Source organism: Pseudoliparis swirei, chromosome 20 (assembly GCF_029220125.1).
Source record: "Pseudoliparis swirei isolate HS2019 ecotype Mariana Trench chromosome 20, NWPU_hadal_v1, whole genome shotgun sequence".
NCBI classification, from domain to species: domain Eukaryota; kingdom Metazoa; phylum Chordata; class Actinopteri; order Perciformes; family Liparidae; genus Pseudoliparis; species Pseudoliparis swirei.
The window spans coordinates 5,477,895-5,495,096 of record NC_079407.1 but is presented as its reverse complement, the minus strand read 5'-3'; the positions used below and the strand labels follow the sequence as shown (position 1 = coordinate 5,495,096).

Genomic DNA, 17,202 nt, shown 5'->3' with positions numbered 1-17,202 from the left:
TTACTTCACAGAGTCATACTGTAGCTTCGGTGTTTTTAGTCATTGGAAACATGCCATTGAAAGCGTTAATCGCCATCAAGCGAGTACAGCACAGCATTATGCTGTAACAACAAATGCATTGGAGAAAACGCCAGTCAGCAGGCAAGGCACTGTCTAATTAAAATTCAGATTTTTATTTAAAAACTGGTAAAAGTTGTTTTTATATATATATATATTGGATATATATTTTATGATGTTACTGTATATTGGCATTTTAGCACAAAATGTCTTATTTATTTATTTAATATTATTATTTATTTGGTGCAGAATACTGTTTTGTATTAAAACTAAGTTTGTATTACGGTTATTGTTTAAATCAGTTACACAAATGTTAATATATTTCCAATAAGGGTTTGATTTTACCGTCATGTATGTTGTGCATATCTTTAAGTTTAATACACGTGTTTTTAAACAAAATAATCAAGAGACAGGAAGACACTTTAGTGCAGGGAACAATTTAAGATTTATTGGACAGCCAATGGCTGATGTTCTTCCAATAAAATACATCCATCCATCCATCCATTAGGGTCGCGGGGACCAAAAAATACAATAACAGGTAAATACAATACAATACAATGACAGAAGAAAACAATACAATACAATGACAGAAGAAAACAATACAATACAATACAATGACAGATGAAAAAAATACAATACAATACAATACAATGACAGAAGAAAACAATACAATACAATACAATACAATACAATGACAGATGAAAACAATACAAAACAATAAAATACAATACAATAGAAGATGCATTTGAAATACAATACAGTGAAAGATCTTTTTATAATACAGAAAATGGAAGATGCATTTCAAATTCCATGCCATGTAAGATCTATTGCAAATACACTGGCTGATGTAATTGCAAGAACATACAATGGCAATGAAAATGAAATACAATACAGTGGAAGATCGTTTCATAATACAATAAAATGGAAGATGTATTTCAAATGCATCACAGTACAAGATTAAACAAAAAATACAATACAATACAATACAAATACAAAACATTAAAATAGAAACATCCGGTCCATCCTGGGAGTCGATGTTCCTTCTTGGGGCTCTCCTGTCAGGTCCTGGGCTGTTCGGGCTGTTGCATGAAACAAAAAATAGTTTGAATCTTTGAATCTTGAGACTACCACAGTAAATCATTCATACAGGGAAGTGATGCACCACCTACCTTATATGAGATATCCTCCAAAGCCCTCTTCGTCTCACGTCGTGGCTAATGTGCAGAATGAGTCTGAAAGAGGGAATTTGTTGATACACTTACATAAAGCTAAATAACACGTACATTCAATGTATTACTTAGTTGAATCAAAGGATATTCAAATCCCCATGTGTAGAATGATAAACACTTTGTTAAATAATGTATGTTATTACTGCCCCTGATTTCAAATGAAGTGGCATTTATCTTGTTTTTGTGGAACACCTGAACACATTGCTACCATTGTACATTTTGTCTGTTAGCCGACTGCATTGATACCTTTTACAGTTATGAAGAGGCTGAGACCGATGATGACAACTACATTGATATAAGTATAGACTCACCACTTGTCCCACGTGTTCCTCTGTTTTCCGCTTGTTGGCTGGTCCGGGGTTGTTTGGGCTGTTGCATAAAACAAAAAGTTGTTTAAATCTCCAGACCATCAAAGTAAATCATCAACACAGGAAAGTGATGCACCACTTACCGGCAAATACCCTGGGGATTGACGTCATCATAGGTCCTCTTGCACCCAGGTGTAGGTGCAAGAGGGGGTCTGGCTGTAGTCTGGAAGTTGAAGCGAGCTGCAACACCAATAGGAGTCTGAAAGAGGAAATTTTTCCAACATTTTTATACTGTCTTTTATTTAACCGTAAACAACTGTCAAATAACACATACATTAAATGTATTACTTAGTTGAATCAAAGGATATTCAAATCCCCATGTGGAGAATGATAAACACTTAGTTAAATAATGTATGTTGTTACTGCCCCTGATTTCAAATGAAGTGGCATTTATCTTGTTTTTGTGGAACACCTGAACACATTTCTACCGTTGTACATTGTGTCTGTTAGCCGACTGCATTGATACCTTTTACAGTTATGTAGAGGCTGAGACAGATGATGACAACTACATTGATATAAGTATAGACTCACCACTTGTCCCACGTGTTCCACTGCTCTCCGCTTGCTGGCTGGTCCGGGGTTGTTTGGGCTGTTGCATGAAACAAAAAGTTGTTTAACCCTCCTGTTACCTTTAGGGTCAATTTGACCCCATTCAATGTTTAATGTCGGTGTTCTTTGGGGTCAATTTGACCCCAGGCTGTTTTTCACTGTGTCAAACATATAAGAAATATCAACTTTTTTATATATTTAAAGGGCTATTTAGGTAGTCAACAAACAAACACAAAGTACCTCAGACGTAAACTTGGGAAACAATATTAATTCTAATAATTTTCTGGAGGTTTTAATTGCTGGGGTCAAATTGACCCTGAGGGTAAAATATGTTAGTAAATGTGAAGGTAACAGGAGGGTTAAATCTCCAGACCATCAAAGTAAATCATCAATACAGGAAGTGATGCACCACTTACCGGCGAATACCCGGTGGATTGACGTCATCATCGGTCCTCTTGCACCCACGTGGTTGTGGTTGTGGTGCAAGAGGGGGTCTGGCTGTCGTCTGGAAGTTGAAGCGAGCCGCAACACGAGTCTGAAAGAGGACATTTTTCCAACATTTTTATACTGTCTTTTATTTAACCATAAACAACTGTCAAATAACACGTACATTAAATGTATTACTTAGTTGAATCAAAGGATATTCAAATCCCCATGTGGAGAATGATAAACACTTAGTTAAATAATGTATGTTGTTACTGCCCCTGATTTCAAATGAAGTGGCATTTATCTTGTTTTTGTGGAACACCTGAACACATTTCTACCGTTGTACATTTTGTCTGTTAGCCGACTGCATTGATACCTTTTACAGTTATGCAGAGGCTGAGACCGATGATGACAACTACATTGATATAAGTATAGACTCACCACTTGTCCCACGTGTTCCTCTGTTCTCGTCCGCTTGTTGGCTGGTCCGGGGTTGTTTGGACTGTTGCATGAAACAAAAAGTTGTTTAAATCTCCAGACCATGAAAGTAAATCTTCAATACAGGAAAGTGATGCACCACTTACCGGCAAATACTCTGGGGATTGACGTCATCATAGGTCCTCTTGCACCCAGGTGTGTGTGGTGCAGGTGCAAGAGGGGGTCTGGCTGTAGTGGGGCTTGGACCACCAAGGCCGGGGCCAGCCGCACCAGTGATTGTCGCCTGAAAGAGGACATTTTTTAATACATTTGTAGACCATCTTTTATTTAACAACTGCCAAACACAAAACATACAGTCTAATAACACTCAAATTAAATGTACTATTTAGTTGAATCAAATGATATTCAAATGCCCATGTGTGGAATGAATACACATAGTTAAATAATGTATATGTTACTGCCACTGATTTTAAATTAAGGGACATCTTGCAACATTTTGTGAAATACCTGATCAAATTCCTACCATTGTACATTATGTACATTGTGCTGCTAGCATACTGAATAGTTACATTGTTAGCTTTTACAGTTATGGAGAGGCTGAGAAAAAAGGCCGAGAGATGGATGACAATCAGGGTTTGCATTTTTTAAATAAACATCGGTTCAGGGCCGGTTTACGCACCTGTATGTTTTAAAAGTACCGGTTTAGCACCGGTATCAGAAACAAGTATCAACTGACTCTAATTTATATGTGAAATTAACCGTAAGTAAACATTAAAATGATTTTAAATGTACATTGTGAGCAGCAGTTTGACCATGACATTTTAGAAACTATTTCAATGAGTTTGTCCTTCGACAACAAATACATCCACACATTAATCAACATACCATTTGGGCTCTTAACTTCTTCACGTTCAGCATCTTTATTCAGAATAGCGGTCTGAAGACGTGTTGTGACTGTCTTGGCTGGTGTCAAGGTCAAAGTGAAGTTAAATGTAAAGAGGTTTACTTGAAGGAGTTTGATGGAACATGATGACATCACAAGGTTCTGGGACAGGGATGTCTATGGCAACATGATGACATCACAAGGCTCTGGGACAGGGATGTCTATGTGTACATATTGTAAAGCCGTCTGAGGCTAATTTGTGAGAATTGGCTGTACGAAATAAACTGAATTGAATTGAAAAGCATCACCTGTGGGACTCAGTGACTTGTTTCTACAACTTCTCCTAATATTCAATTGGAGAAAAAACAATAACACAAATAATCTACATACAACCTTCAGACACAAATTGTCTTTCGTGAACATACCTGAGCAGGATTGTATGAAATATCAAGACACCACTTGTTCACACTTTATAAAGTTTCCCCCAAAAATGTGATTTTGTGCAAAAAAAGGGTTGATTTATTTATAACTGTAATACAGCCGGGCTGATAAAATAAAATGAATCAGCCTCCTAAGCAGGACTGCTTAATACAATGCTTAATTGTGTGGTGCTCATACTGTTGTTATTCAGCTTGTGTTTGTGTGTCTGGTGGAACATGCTGCATTATATTTCACTTTTTTAAGTCAACACAATCAATTTGATGTTAAAATATTGTGGCAACACGGGGGACTTGGAGGCAAGATTTTGAAGAAAATCAAGAGATCCAGAGACAGTGGTAGAGTAACATAAAGTGACCTTTAATAAAACGGAGAGGGAAAAGGGGGGATGGGTGTACAGAGTCAACAAACGGTTTTTCCTGATCCGATGTGAGAGGTCAAAGGTCAGGGATGTCGTCTGTGAACAGACTGTAAAGGCCCTCTGAGGCAAATTTAGATTAATGCCACCAAAAAAGAAAAGCGATATCCAAAGTGTCTTCACCACCCAGAGGAGAGGCTACGTATAGCTATCAAGTAGCCCAGGTCGTTAGTTAACATTAGCTAGTAACGTCAGACGGCTAACTACCCGCACAGTGAGTACCGGCGTCATTTTGAAATGCATTCAGGAAACTCATAAATCCAGAGCAGATGTAGTGCAGGCTGAGGAAGCAGCAGCTGGACCATCAGAACTTAAACTGATTGTGTTGACGTGTATCATCATGTCTGACGGTGTCATCATTGTCTACCTGCTTAATGTGAATTATTATGATGTTAAAACATGCATGTGCAGACGAGGTTAAGTTCTCTTTGCTCTTTAGGGAACAGTCAGTTTAAGCCACAGAGTGACTGTCATGAAGTGAGTGCAGCAGTGTCCTGGACGTGGGGAGTGACCAGTACCAGCCTGATCCGAAGTTCATCCGAGTCCAGCAACTTCAGCACAAGAAGTTACGCTTTCAGGCAAAGTGGTACAGTCAGTATCTGTGGCTGCACTGCAGCCCTACATTGGAAAAGGTACTTTGTTTTGAGTGTGTCAAAGCATCCACACCATCAAAAAGACCACTCTGGAGAAAAAGAAAGACCCAGCCTTCTGCTTAAGGATGAGCAGCGTTTGACCTCAGGTGACCTTTATATGAGTCTGCTGAAGACAACCTCCATAGTGATGTCTCACTGTGCTCTAACAGGTATTATACCAGAAGTTCAATATAATCGACTTGTATATTTGAAGTGAATGGTGTAAAAGCTGCATGGCGCGTGTCTCATCAGAAGCTCATTTATTATACGTACATTTATATTATTATTTCACATTAATAACAAGGTGAGGTTGATAGAAGCCGTCTTTCTAACACGTCAGCTGATCATGATGCTGAGACCTTGTGCGGTCGACTGTTGCTCCACCTAATCTTTTTTTAGGCATTTCATGATGACAGGCAGGCACCCATCGGCCAAATGATTTTTATATTGATCGCTGTAACTTGAAGTTAGCAAGTAATTGAAACACATTGTGTCGTGAGAAGACATGAGAGCTAAACAAAATGAAATGTTTTCTTTTAACAATTACAATTAGTTTTTATTTACAAAATGATAGGAGCGAAAAATGCCATATAATAAACAACTTACTGACCTCGACCGCTCGGTCATGCCGTGAAATATCAAACCTCTGTAAAAAAGTTACAAAGCCTCAGTCTGATATTTCCCGGCATGACCTCACTCTGGGTTAGTTATTACAAGTGTTGTTTTTTCTTGCGCTTACTCTTTTCACCCTCTGCAATGCTCATACAAGATTGATCTTTGTAAAACTGGAACAGACAAAACAAAGAAACATACCACAAAAAACAATGTGGTACAAGCATATCGGGGCGAAATTCTCACAAGAACTCAAATAAATGCCCCGTCGGATATCGAAACACATTTGGGGGGACTTGATGACAGTCATTTTTATTCTTAAATGCTGATGAATGGGAAAAAAAGGGGCTCCAGCAGAAAGGGCCCTTTTCTCATCCAGGGCAAAAGGGCTGGTGCTTGAGCACCACTAGGGCTCTATCTGTGCACATGCCTGCCCACCCCCCACCCCCCTCATACATCTCCAGAAATTATATACAGGAATGTCTTATATTATTTCACAATTATATATATTGTTGAATTGTGCTTCAAGCCGTGGGCCAGGATACGATAGTTCTTTCTTTATCGCCATGTATTCTGGCTATTGAAAGGGATTATTCAACTACATTGATTATTTGTGTCTTGTTTAGTTTGTTTTTCCAGCTTTAAATAGTGTGTTTGTTGATGGGTGCCGTGTAGATATTGATAGTGTATTCATCTATTCAGTTTGATAGGGACGTTTTCCTTTTCCTGTTTGGCATTCGAACACGTCACCCGTAGGAACCCTCTCCCATGTCGAAGATGTGATATGCGCGGCAGCGTCGACCTGCCTGACCTGGGAGGAGAAGCCGTCCTAGTAGATGGAGCCAGCGTGACTTTTCATCCCGAGCCCTCGAACCACCCGGTACTTATGACCTGGAACAACACGGCCGTGTCACTGCATTTTTGGCAAACTATGAAAAACCGCAACATACCACAAGCCCTGCCAAACTCAATTAGCCACTTGCATGGACTGCAACACTTAAGTTGCACAAGGCTGTAATTTGGCTGCATTTTGTGTGTGTGTCTCCCCCCCCCCCCTGGAATTCAGCGATGTCATGCTGACGAGTCCTAAGGGATGCTTTGCAGACTGTCCATTACTCTACCAGTGAATACGTAAGAGCTGATGTCGGGGTAAATATGTGCTGCTGTAAGTCCTCCCTGTTGTTCTCATCCACATGTCCCTGGGTTGAAACAATAATCCGACTTGGTTGAATCTTTGAAGATTTTTTGCAATCATTATATAAAACATATTTGACATATTTTTGTACCTATTCTTAAAGAAAACGATCTCATTTTCAATCATAACTGCTGCGTTGAAAGAAAAGTTGGGGTCACACTTTTTGGGAGCTGGTTGTGTTTCAACTTTTCTCGTTTTTTTCCCGAAGAAACGTTGGAGGAGAATATATGAGATGCGGTTCACTCCTCTCTGATCATTTTATTTCCATTTTGCCCAAACAGTCGCTGCATAATTTGCTCCTCACCATACAGTGTTTGAGTCCCAAGCACATGATCTTTGGATAATGCATACTGTGCACTGCTCTGATACCTGTAGTTGGGGTACATGATTGCAGAGGTTTTTTTTGAGTGTGTCAGCCGCAAGTGAGCGGCCGAGCTCATGAGCCGCAACGGCGAACAGACTGTAACCTGAAATACTGCAACAGAAGAGTCTGTTAGGACAGTTGTCTGGTAAATCCACACAGAATTATGCAGACAACGTCCGTCTGTGAGTAGGAAACGTTCAGGTATGTTTTCCCTTTTCATCACGCCTGAGCAATGACGTGATATCAGGTGTTTTCTGTCAGCTGACCAAGGCACGAGCAACTGCTGCTGTGAAGCTGATTTTAAAGTTTCAACACACAGCAGCTGTTTACTGCCCATTTTGGATTAGAATTTAAATTGTGAAAAGAAGTATGTAGATTCTTTACTTCAAAGGAAAATTGGCTGATTTTAAATCATATCTGCAGCCGAGTTTGGTAGATAATGTATTTAAAAAAACAGCCTCAGCTGTTACTGATATTCTCCTGCAAAATGTGTTGTTCTTCCTCCCAGTGAATCACTTGATATGAGGAAGAAGAGGGCTACTATCAGCTTTGGTAGCTGTGAGCCACAATGGGACTCAAAAACGTCCTAACAGCGAATATGGCCTCCCAACGTGTGAGTGCACGTCAACAGTGACTGGACATCAACATCAAATGTTGCACATTTCCTTTTTATGTAGAAGTACACATATTCGTCCACCTACAAACCTCAGCCAGCTCCACATCCTCAGGCTTCGGCCCCGGATCCGGATCCTGATCGATGGGTAGAGTCCACAAGTCGTCTGCTAACACCAGAGAGCCCAGAACAGGTATCCACAGCCGGAGCAACGCCATGTATTAAAGGTGCATTTCACCTTTACTTTTTTATATCGGGGTATTCTCTGGGGGTTGTTGGACAATGACATGGCACAAAAGCACATCATCCTGCTAGTTACAGTTGAGTCTACCTTCCCCAATCTTCTGGAAGTTGTGTGGTTAAAACAATCCAATGAAAAGTCTCCATAAAACATCTAGGCTTTCTGTTATGGGGAAAGACACATGTGTAGGCTACAGTGTGTTTTATCGTACATAATCCAGAACCCGAAAGTGTAATTTGTGAATTCTGCAACATTCTACTCACAAGTCAAAACCTGCAGGAATCAGTGGAGCAAACACTCATATCTGTGTATGTCTTCACCATCAACAAATATTGGCGCTTACCACAAGAGCTGATGCTGGGAGCATTTTACAAGGGGATGCATATAAAACCCACGCGTGTGTCATCTGGTTTGAATAGTAAAACTTTTATTTCGACCAACATCGACTGATAAATAAAACTCTACTCGAAAGTGAAGAAGCAGAGTGTTTTATTTCCCCTCTCGTTACTTAATTTAATCAGGACATTTCCTCACGGATTCACAATATTTCAACATCCGATCCAGGAATTTGCTTTCACAACTCCGACAACGTGTTTCTGGGTGGAGTCGTACTGGTAGACTTGTGGTCCGACGAAGAAGTAGATGAAACCTGAGACGAGGGACAAACCAAAGATGTAACCTGTATCATGTTGTGTCATCTGGAATGTGTTTGTTATTGATAATCGTCATGATGTCGGTGATGATGAGCATCTTTCTGAACTTAAGTATCCACTTTTGCTCCCGGCTGAAATGACAGTATATCAAATGAAGGCCTTTGAGTGGTAAATTATATAGTTTGAATCATAGAGGGGAACCACATGTACACTCGGCTGATGTAAATAAACATTCATGTGCTACTAATAAACAATAAAACTTGCAAAAGGCCCCTCAGGCTGCAGACAGCAGTATACAACCTCCTAACCCGACAAGGTCACTCCTCTTTCAAATAAGAACATCACCCAGTATGCCGTCTGTACTTAAGTGGCACTTTTTTTTTTTACATTAGAGTAACATTTAAGTGATCAAACAACTTAAAAAATATATTAAAGTGGATAATAATAATTGCTCTGGCTCACCTTCTTTATAAACAGCAGCATTTATTGTTGTGTTGACTCCAGGAAAGTCCTCGCTGATGGACTTCGGGTAGCCAAAATCCATAACCCTTCGGTTTTCATTGTAACTGGAAAAGACACGATGCAAGCAACGTGGGTCAGAAGTCTCATGATCCTCTGCTGGGTCAAAACATTCGGTCATTTGGTCACATCATGAAAATCCAATTTGAGCCCTTTGCTCTCTGTGTGAGGTCAACACGACGAACACATATATCTTTTCTGTCAGATCTGGGCCCTTACCTACCGGCGCTCTGTCATTTGTCTCGGTTCTGCCGCAACTCTTCCATATAATAGAACATGATTTTTAAAAAGTAGTTAATTTAGGCCCCACAAAAGTATTCCAACAGTATAATTTGGTAAATTTTCATGCAATTTGGACAATTTCAGAAATAAGAAGATCCCACAGTGCAAAGTATTCTCAGACCTGCAGTGCACGGCTTATACTGTTTTCTAAAATAACCTCAAATGATCAAAAATAAAATACTCTGAAGGTAAGTGCATGTAAAGTAAAGCGGTCCTTAAACGAGGGGGTGCACGTATACTGTCATGGCTTATTCTAATTGTGTCACCAGCTGCATGTGGCCACTGGTCACATGTGTATAAGACTGGAACATTACCCAGAACTGATATATAACAAAAGTAAAAAATATAACTCACTTATTAATACTGTTGCCTTACCTCCAGTAAATATCATGCATAAAGAAAAGGGTGCGTCCTGTTCCCGCGATGTGCACCGCTGCGTCTACGCCCTGGACCCAGGCTGGAAAACCAAAATGCCGGAGTGCTCGCGGCTTCCCCTTCACAAGAGAGCCTCTCACGGTCCAGAACATAGACTCTGTCAAAACAAAGAAATACAATTGTTTTCTTCTTCTTCATGGAAATGTAAAACGATTTACTTTCAGGAACTGAATTATTCAAATGAGTTACGGTGAATGAGGTAAGCAGTGGATCTGCGGGGCACCCAGAAGGCCGCATCGATGCCAGTTTCAATCTTGGGCATAAAGTTGCCGATGGGACCTTCTTTGATGTCGTGATGCTCATTATGTTTAATCCAGAGGTATCTTGTGGGAAAAACATTGTTGCTTAAGTTGAAACAATATACATATTTATATATAATGAAGAAAAAAAAGGTGCACAAATAATTTGGAGTATTTTCATCGACAGACTTTTCTCTGAAAAAGAAGGTGGCGTCCCCGAGGGTCGTCACCGCGTCAAAGGTCAGGTCCGAGGCACATTTGTTGTGCATGAGTTGAGGGAACAGAGATCCTGACAGATCCTGACTTTGCCGAGAGCTCCAGCCGAACCTCGAAAAGTAATTTGGATAACCTCTCACCGGCCCTAAAAGACACATCCACTTGAGTTAACACTCCGCATTGAAAAAATGCAATATTAATGTAATTCAAGTACAATAGATGTATAATTGTAGAGCTTGTTTACTGTAAAGTGCGTTGATATTCGATACATCTTCTCTGGATAACAGGTTGCCGGAGCGGGAGGGTGTGTAGGTCGGGTACATCAGTGACTTTGGGCTTCTGGAGTGCTTCAGGCCCAAAGCATGGCCAAATTCATGGGCAGCTACTACAAACAGATTAAAACCTGCAATAGCGCAAAAGAAAAGTGCATTAAATAAGTGATACTCTTCAGTGTCACAGTGGAGTGATTGTCACTCAGTTCAGCACCTGTTCCTCCTGCTGTCCAGTGCTCATCGTCGTCAAAGTGCGCGTCGCCTCCGACGCCCAGCCCGGGCCCGAAAGCATGAGCCAGCGTGCCTCTGGGTCCGTCGAATGGATACAAGTCACCGTGTGCTAATCATGGAACAGAAATAAGATATTTTTTCCGAGCCAAAATAAAATTACGTCTTTCTGTCCGTCCGAACGCGACGCCGTTTTACATCATGCTTGTTACATCGCTGAAAAGTGACGCACTTCCAATCTACAGCTGACCCGTGTGAAGCAGGGGAAAAAAAGACAAAACCCACCATCGGTCACAAACTCCACCACGATGTCAGCGTTGCGCGTGTGCAACCTGACGAACGTCAGACCGCTGGCTCGGGCCCAGACGCCGAAGGCCGCTTGAACCAGAGAGTCCACGGTGCCGCGGGGCAAGTCTCTGGTGTACCTGCCGATGCTGCAACAGCAATGAGAACACGTCACGACACGGTGTCCCCTACAGTGTCCCCTCAAGACATATGGGAGAATAATAGCTCCATAGATGGTGAAACGATGTGATTTAAAGACACACTTTGACAATAGCTGCCTGTATAGTCTCTCTTTATTGATGCTTCTGTTATGTATACATATATAGGTATATGTACACTACCGTTCAAAAGTTTGGGGTCATCCAGACAATTTCGTGTCTTCCATGAAAACTCACTTTTATTTATCAAATGAATTGAAAATTGAATAGAAAATATAGTCAAGACATTGACAAGGTTAGAAATAATGATTAATATTTGAAGTATTGATTTTGTTCTTCAAACTTCAAGCTCAAAGGAAGGCCAGTTGTATAGCTTATATCACCAGCATAACTGTTTTCAGCTGTGCTAACATAATTGCACAAGGGTTTTCTAATCAGACATTAGTCTTCTAAGGCGATTAGCAAACACAATGTACCATTAGAACACTGGAGTGATAGTTGATGGAAATGGGCCTCTATACACCTCTGGAGATATTTCATTAGAAACCAGACGTTTCCACCTAGAATAGTCATTTACCACATTAACAATGTATAGAGTGTATTTTTGATTAATGTTATCTTTATTGAAAAAACAGTGCTTTTCTTTGAAAAATAAAGAGATTTCTAAGTGACCCCAAACTTTTGAACGGTAGTGTATATGGTTTTCTGAAATAAGTTTTTTCGTGAAATCATAGGTTAGGGCACTTCTAAGCTTGATAGCTTCAGCCTCGACCCTTTCGGTCAGCCACTTTCTTCTTTTGTTGAATTTTGATTTTTGTATATTTTGCTGATCGAAATAAACTAAACTAACAAACTAACTAAACTAACTATGTATGTAACCCAGCAGGTGTCAGACAGGACTAATGAAGAAATGCATATGGATGTTCCAAACAGTGGAACATAAGTTCAAGCATGTACGAGGGAACTTCACATAATGTATACATGGGCCCGTGTAGATTGTGTTTCCTCTGTATATTTAGTATTTTAGTATTAGTATTTAGTATTGTTATTGTGTTTTATTTATTTTATTGATGCTCTAATGTGCACCCGCTGCTGTGATCCTGAGATTTCCCCACTGTGGGACTAATAAAGGAATATCTAATCAGTCTGGGTCAGACATGCCTCCCATTATTAATTTACAGGCATATGTTTCTGGCTGTAATCTGACTCCACTTTAACAATCAATAAAGACCTCATACATACCTGTAGGTGATGACGTTCTTGTTCCACCGTGTCCCCTGGTTGTGGCTGTACTCCTCCACATCTGGAACGCCACATCGAGGGCGACTCATCACCTCCAGTGTGTTTGAGTCCAGCGCGCCTGACACATTGAGACCAAAGAATATCTGCATGTCTTTCACCTTGGAGGTGAAGGAGGGCCCGCTCCGCTTCATGCGCCCCGCAGGCTCCTCATGCAGGTTGTAGAACTGTCGGAGGTATCCCTACGAGTAGAATCAAGCTCAGATACCATCAGGTAAATCAACTGGTCCTGCACAACTCAATGGATGCCAAATGAGATGGTTGTATTCCCTTTTGTGGATCCTTTTTTTTTTGCAGCATGCATTAAAGTCGACGAAACATTATTGCCATACTTCGTAGCATCCATCACATTGCATATCACGGTTATTCATTACATCTGGTATGAATTTGCACCCTTAGGTGATCCGATTTACAGCATTAAATGTCAATTACACCATCTCCAATTACAACTCAATCCTTAAAAGCAATAAACTGAATAAACACTTCCCATGGAGTCTTTCCCAACAATTGCATCCACAGAAAAACAAGAATACATGTATGAAAGGAAATTAGGGGGAGAGAGAAAAAATCGGTTTAAGAATGCAATTCAACAAACTACAAGGACTCCGATGGCAGTGCAGCTACTCACCTCCGCTCCTCCATCCACACAAAAACAAAAGAAGACAACATGTTATCTCTACATCCCCACACACATAGGAGAGCAGGTCCTTGCTCTGGCCTTCCTTCCATAGAAATACCTCCAGATTGAGATGCTTTTGGCATCGTACAAGAGATTAAGTCACATGCAGTCCAATCTCAAACTGTTGTAATGCAGCTCATCCAATTATGCACTTACTGTGGCCAGCTTCAAGTCAACCTGTGGTTCAGTGGAAGGAGAGCTGTCTCCCGCCGTCGTAAATGTGGGCGCCGTAAAACACGGACCGGGCATAAGCAAGACCAAGAAACAGCGAGAGAGCAGCATGACGGGCATTTCACCGACTTAATAACACATGAATTGTCGCGGCCTAGTATAAACACATGGAGATGGAAGTTCTGGTTAATGGGGAAAGCCTTTTAAATGGTTATTGTGACTCATACCACTTGCAAATCCAAGTAACAAGTCTCAGGCAGTGCCATGGAATCAGGGAGGGGTTAGCAGAGAGCCATGGGCAGCAAGGCGAGAGAGGAAAGACGTGACATCTGGACAGTTTTTGGTCACGTGACAAGTTTTTCCCATTGATGATGCAAATGGATAACGTATTCCGTGGGTGGTTTTCTATCTCAACATCGTATTTATTTCACATTTAGGACTGATATGGTCTCATTATTGATAAAAAGGCATACAACTTACACTGGGAGTGTGAGTGCTTTGGGCTGATTGACAGATAATGTGGTGAACCTACAACGTGAGGCAACGCACAGCACAGAAATAGATTTTTTTATGCAAGATGTGCTCATTGCTGAAACTATGACCATGTTCGGCATAAACATGTTGATGTTACCAACATCAAAAAACAAGCAGCTCTGATATTGAGTAAATGGTTTCCTCAGTCCTGGAGGGGAACCTCAAGTTAATTCTCTGATGCAACACAATGAGCTGGGTGGCACTGCTCTGTCCCGCCCACGGATTAAACAAAGGCTCATGAAATAACCCAATTGTGTCCCGTCTAAGCAGCAAAGAATTGTACATTTCAATGAGAGACTTGGCTGGGAGGGAGCTACAATTGCAGGGGTGGATTTAAGGCCTACTAAAAAGAAAAAAAGTGGCTCGCAAAGTCGCCAAGACTGGCGAGGGTGGTGCCGCGGTGCATTCAGGCTACAATTAAAGTGGAGCTTCACGGGTGCAACAGGAATCCTCTGCAGGGCAACGTGGGCCAAGTTTTACCGACGTGCGGCTCTGGTTTTTATGGTCCGAGTACAGACGAGGTAATGAAGGCATTTGAAGCCGTCGTGATGACTCAGCGTGTATGTTTGAGCTGCAGAGACACAAGCTGGGAGAAACCGCTGTCATATATTAAAGCTGCAGAGACGTCTCTGTGTTGCCCCAAACATCCACTTTCACACTGACACAGCAGAGATTGGTGATATAACACTGAATTATTGAAGGAACTGTTGTGTTCAAGCTCCTGCAAATTCAGAATAACATCACATAGCAGATGGAATATGTGTGTGATAAGAAACATTATGACTGCTTGTCCCAGTGAGGTACTCGCCTCACACAAACGCAACACACACTCGTTACCATGTTGTTACAATGAGAGAGGGGGATGAGGGCCGCCTCCCGTGACAAGGGGTTGGCAGATGGAGCAGACGAGCGCCGGTCCGAAGTCACGATGACGTCACGACATTTGAGCATTTAGAGGGCCGGACTTGACTTGGGAGGGAGAGTCGTTTGGGGGGTTTCAACATGTGTTGACTGGAGAGGACTCCCACTGTGATTGCAATAGTATACAAGCATGTATTTTATGTGTGATCAGAGATTAAAAAATTTCCGAAAAGAGGAGAGAATGAGAGAAGTTCGTTGGCTGAATTATTCCTTTACCAGGCATCCAATTGTGATACACGCTAACAAGATGTTACACGTCAGAAGAACGAGTTACTTTGTTAATCCGTGTGTTTCTCATGACCTTGAGCCTCCTCAGACCCCAGTTAAAAGCAACCGTTTCATTTCACGGTTCATTTTCCTTCACTTCATGGAAAAGTAAATCCCGGCCGACACTCATCCAACCTGAGAATTCCTTGAATTTGTTTCTGATTTTCTTTTTTTTTTCCCAACGAAGTTCTGAAAAAGCTCAAATAGTTTTTCAAAAAGCTTCCTTCTGCTTTCTGTTATGGTCTCATTGTCTCTAAATATAACAAAAGATGGTAGCCTACAGTTAGGGCCACGATGTGTTTAATTTGCCCGTACGGCTAACTCATTGCACAGCCTTTGATAAAGCAAACACATACATGTGCTTCCTATCAAAACTAAATGTAACTAAAAAAACTAAAAGAAACAGATAAGAGACCAAATAACAGGAGCATTCTAGTGATACGGATCCTAGTGGACGGATACCCCCCCCTCCCTCCAAAATAGCCTCTGCTGCCCTCTGGTGGTTCCTCTCCCACAACGCAGTTGATACATGTTGCTGAGTGGGCGTGGCCTTACGCCACAGCCGTCACTGCGGGTTGAATCTCTGCGGTGGTTCGGCAACTGCAGTTACTCAGCACTTTAATTCAAGGCTCTTTTCGGTGTTTGATTTGTTGTCGACTTGCGGGGATTAAATATTAAATATTATTTCCGATATCATCTTTAGCATCCGTGTGATCTAAATCAGTGGTTCTCAAAAGGGGGTAGAGGTGTACTGGGGTACGTGAGAATTAAAATATATATATATATTAAAAATGAGCATCCATTAAACATCCTTTAAAAAATAGTTATTCAATACATATTCAATACAATATAAGTGTAAGTTCATAAAATACACATCCCTGAAAAAAAAGTTTGAGAACCACTTATCTAAACCATCCCCTTACTGTAAACTTGGTGATTCATATTGTGGCCCACTGACCATTGTTGTTATATTATTTTGGATTTGTTTGGCAGGGTTAGGTTTAGGCTTTTTACCAAAGAGACCTGTACATTAAATGTTCTGTACTTTTACTTTAAAAAGGTGTAACACGTCAACGCGTATTGTGACTCATCGCATGTCAGTCTTTAAGTTGTCATTCTAAGTTAAAGGCAAACATGTTCCCAAACAAATTAACCATGCTTAATTTAAATAGATCACAAAATGAGAACATTTATGACAAAATAAACATACAGATTCTCAAAGTACGGTTATTCTGAGGCTTGTTTGAAGGAGCTACAGCCACAAAGCAAACATTCAGTTGTTCACTAAGTTAATATTTACATGAATTTATAATCGGCTGAATGCAAACGCAGCTCCATGAATCACTTTCTGAACAAAGTGGAGGCAACTGATTCACTAACTGCTATAAATAATGTTTCTTTTTTCTTCTTTTACTGTAAAATACTGCAGTTTTCCACCAAAAAACAAAACAATTAAACAATAGTAAAAAAGGATTCTGTCATAACAATTAACGTATTTGCATGATGAAACCATGGAAGCAATCACTTGAATTCAAACCGGCAGTAAGTGTGCAGATCACCACTGTTTATCTGTCCGCTGGA

General features: G+C 40.7%; 1 protein-coding gene and 1 long non-coding RNA gene across 2 annotated transcripts; both read right to left on the bottom strand.

Moving 5' to 3' along the window:
* Nucleotides 1-797: 797 nt before the first annotated feature.
* On the bottom strand, nt 798-2,052 carry LOC130211275 (uncharacterized). Its single transcript, XR_008834992.1, has 3 exons — nt 1,738-2,052; nt 1,598-1,655; nt 798-1,289 (listed from the first exon to the last, which is right to left on the bottom strand). It is a non-coding gene; the product is annotated as an uncharacterized LOC130211275 (long non-coding RNA).
* A 6,959-nt stretch (nt 2,053-9,011) lies between these two features.
* LOC130211272 (matrix metalloproteinase-20-like) lies at nt 9,012-14,019 on the bottom strand. Its single transcript, XM_056442015.1, has 10 exons — nt 13,885-14,019; nt 12,993-13,231; nt 11,593-11,741; nt 11,294-11,419; nt 11,052-11,210; nt 10,781-10,952; nt 10,542-10,675; nt 10,293-10,449; nt 9,579-9,682; nt 9,012-9,112 (listed from the first exon to the last, which is right to left on the bottom strand). Exons 1-10 carry the CDS (start codon nt 14,017-14,019, stop codon nt 9,012-9,014), a joined length of 1,476 nt encoding a protein of 491 aa, XP_056297990.1.
* Between the last annotated feature and the right edge of the window lie 3,183 nt (nt 14,020-17,202).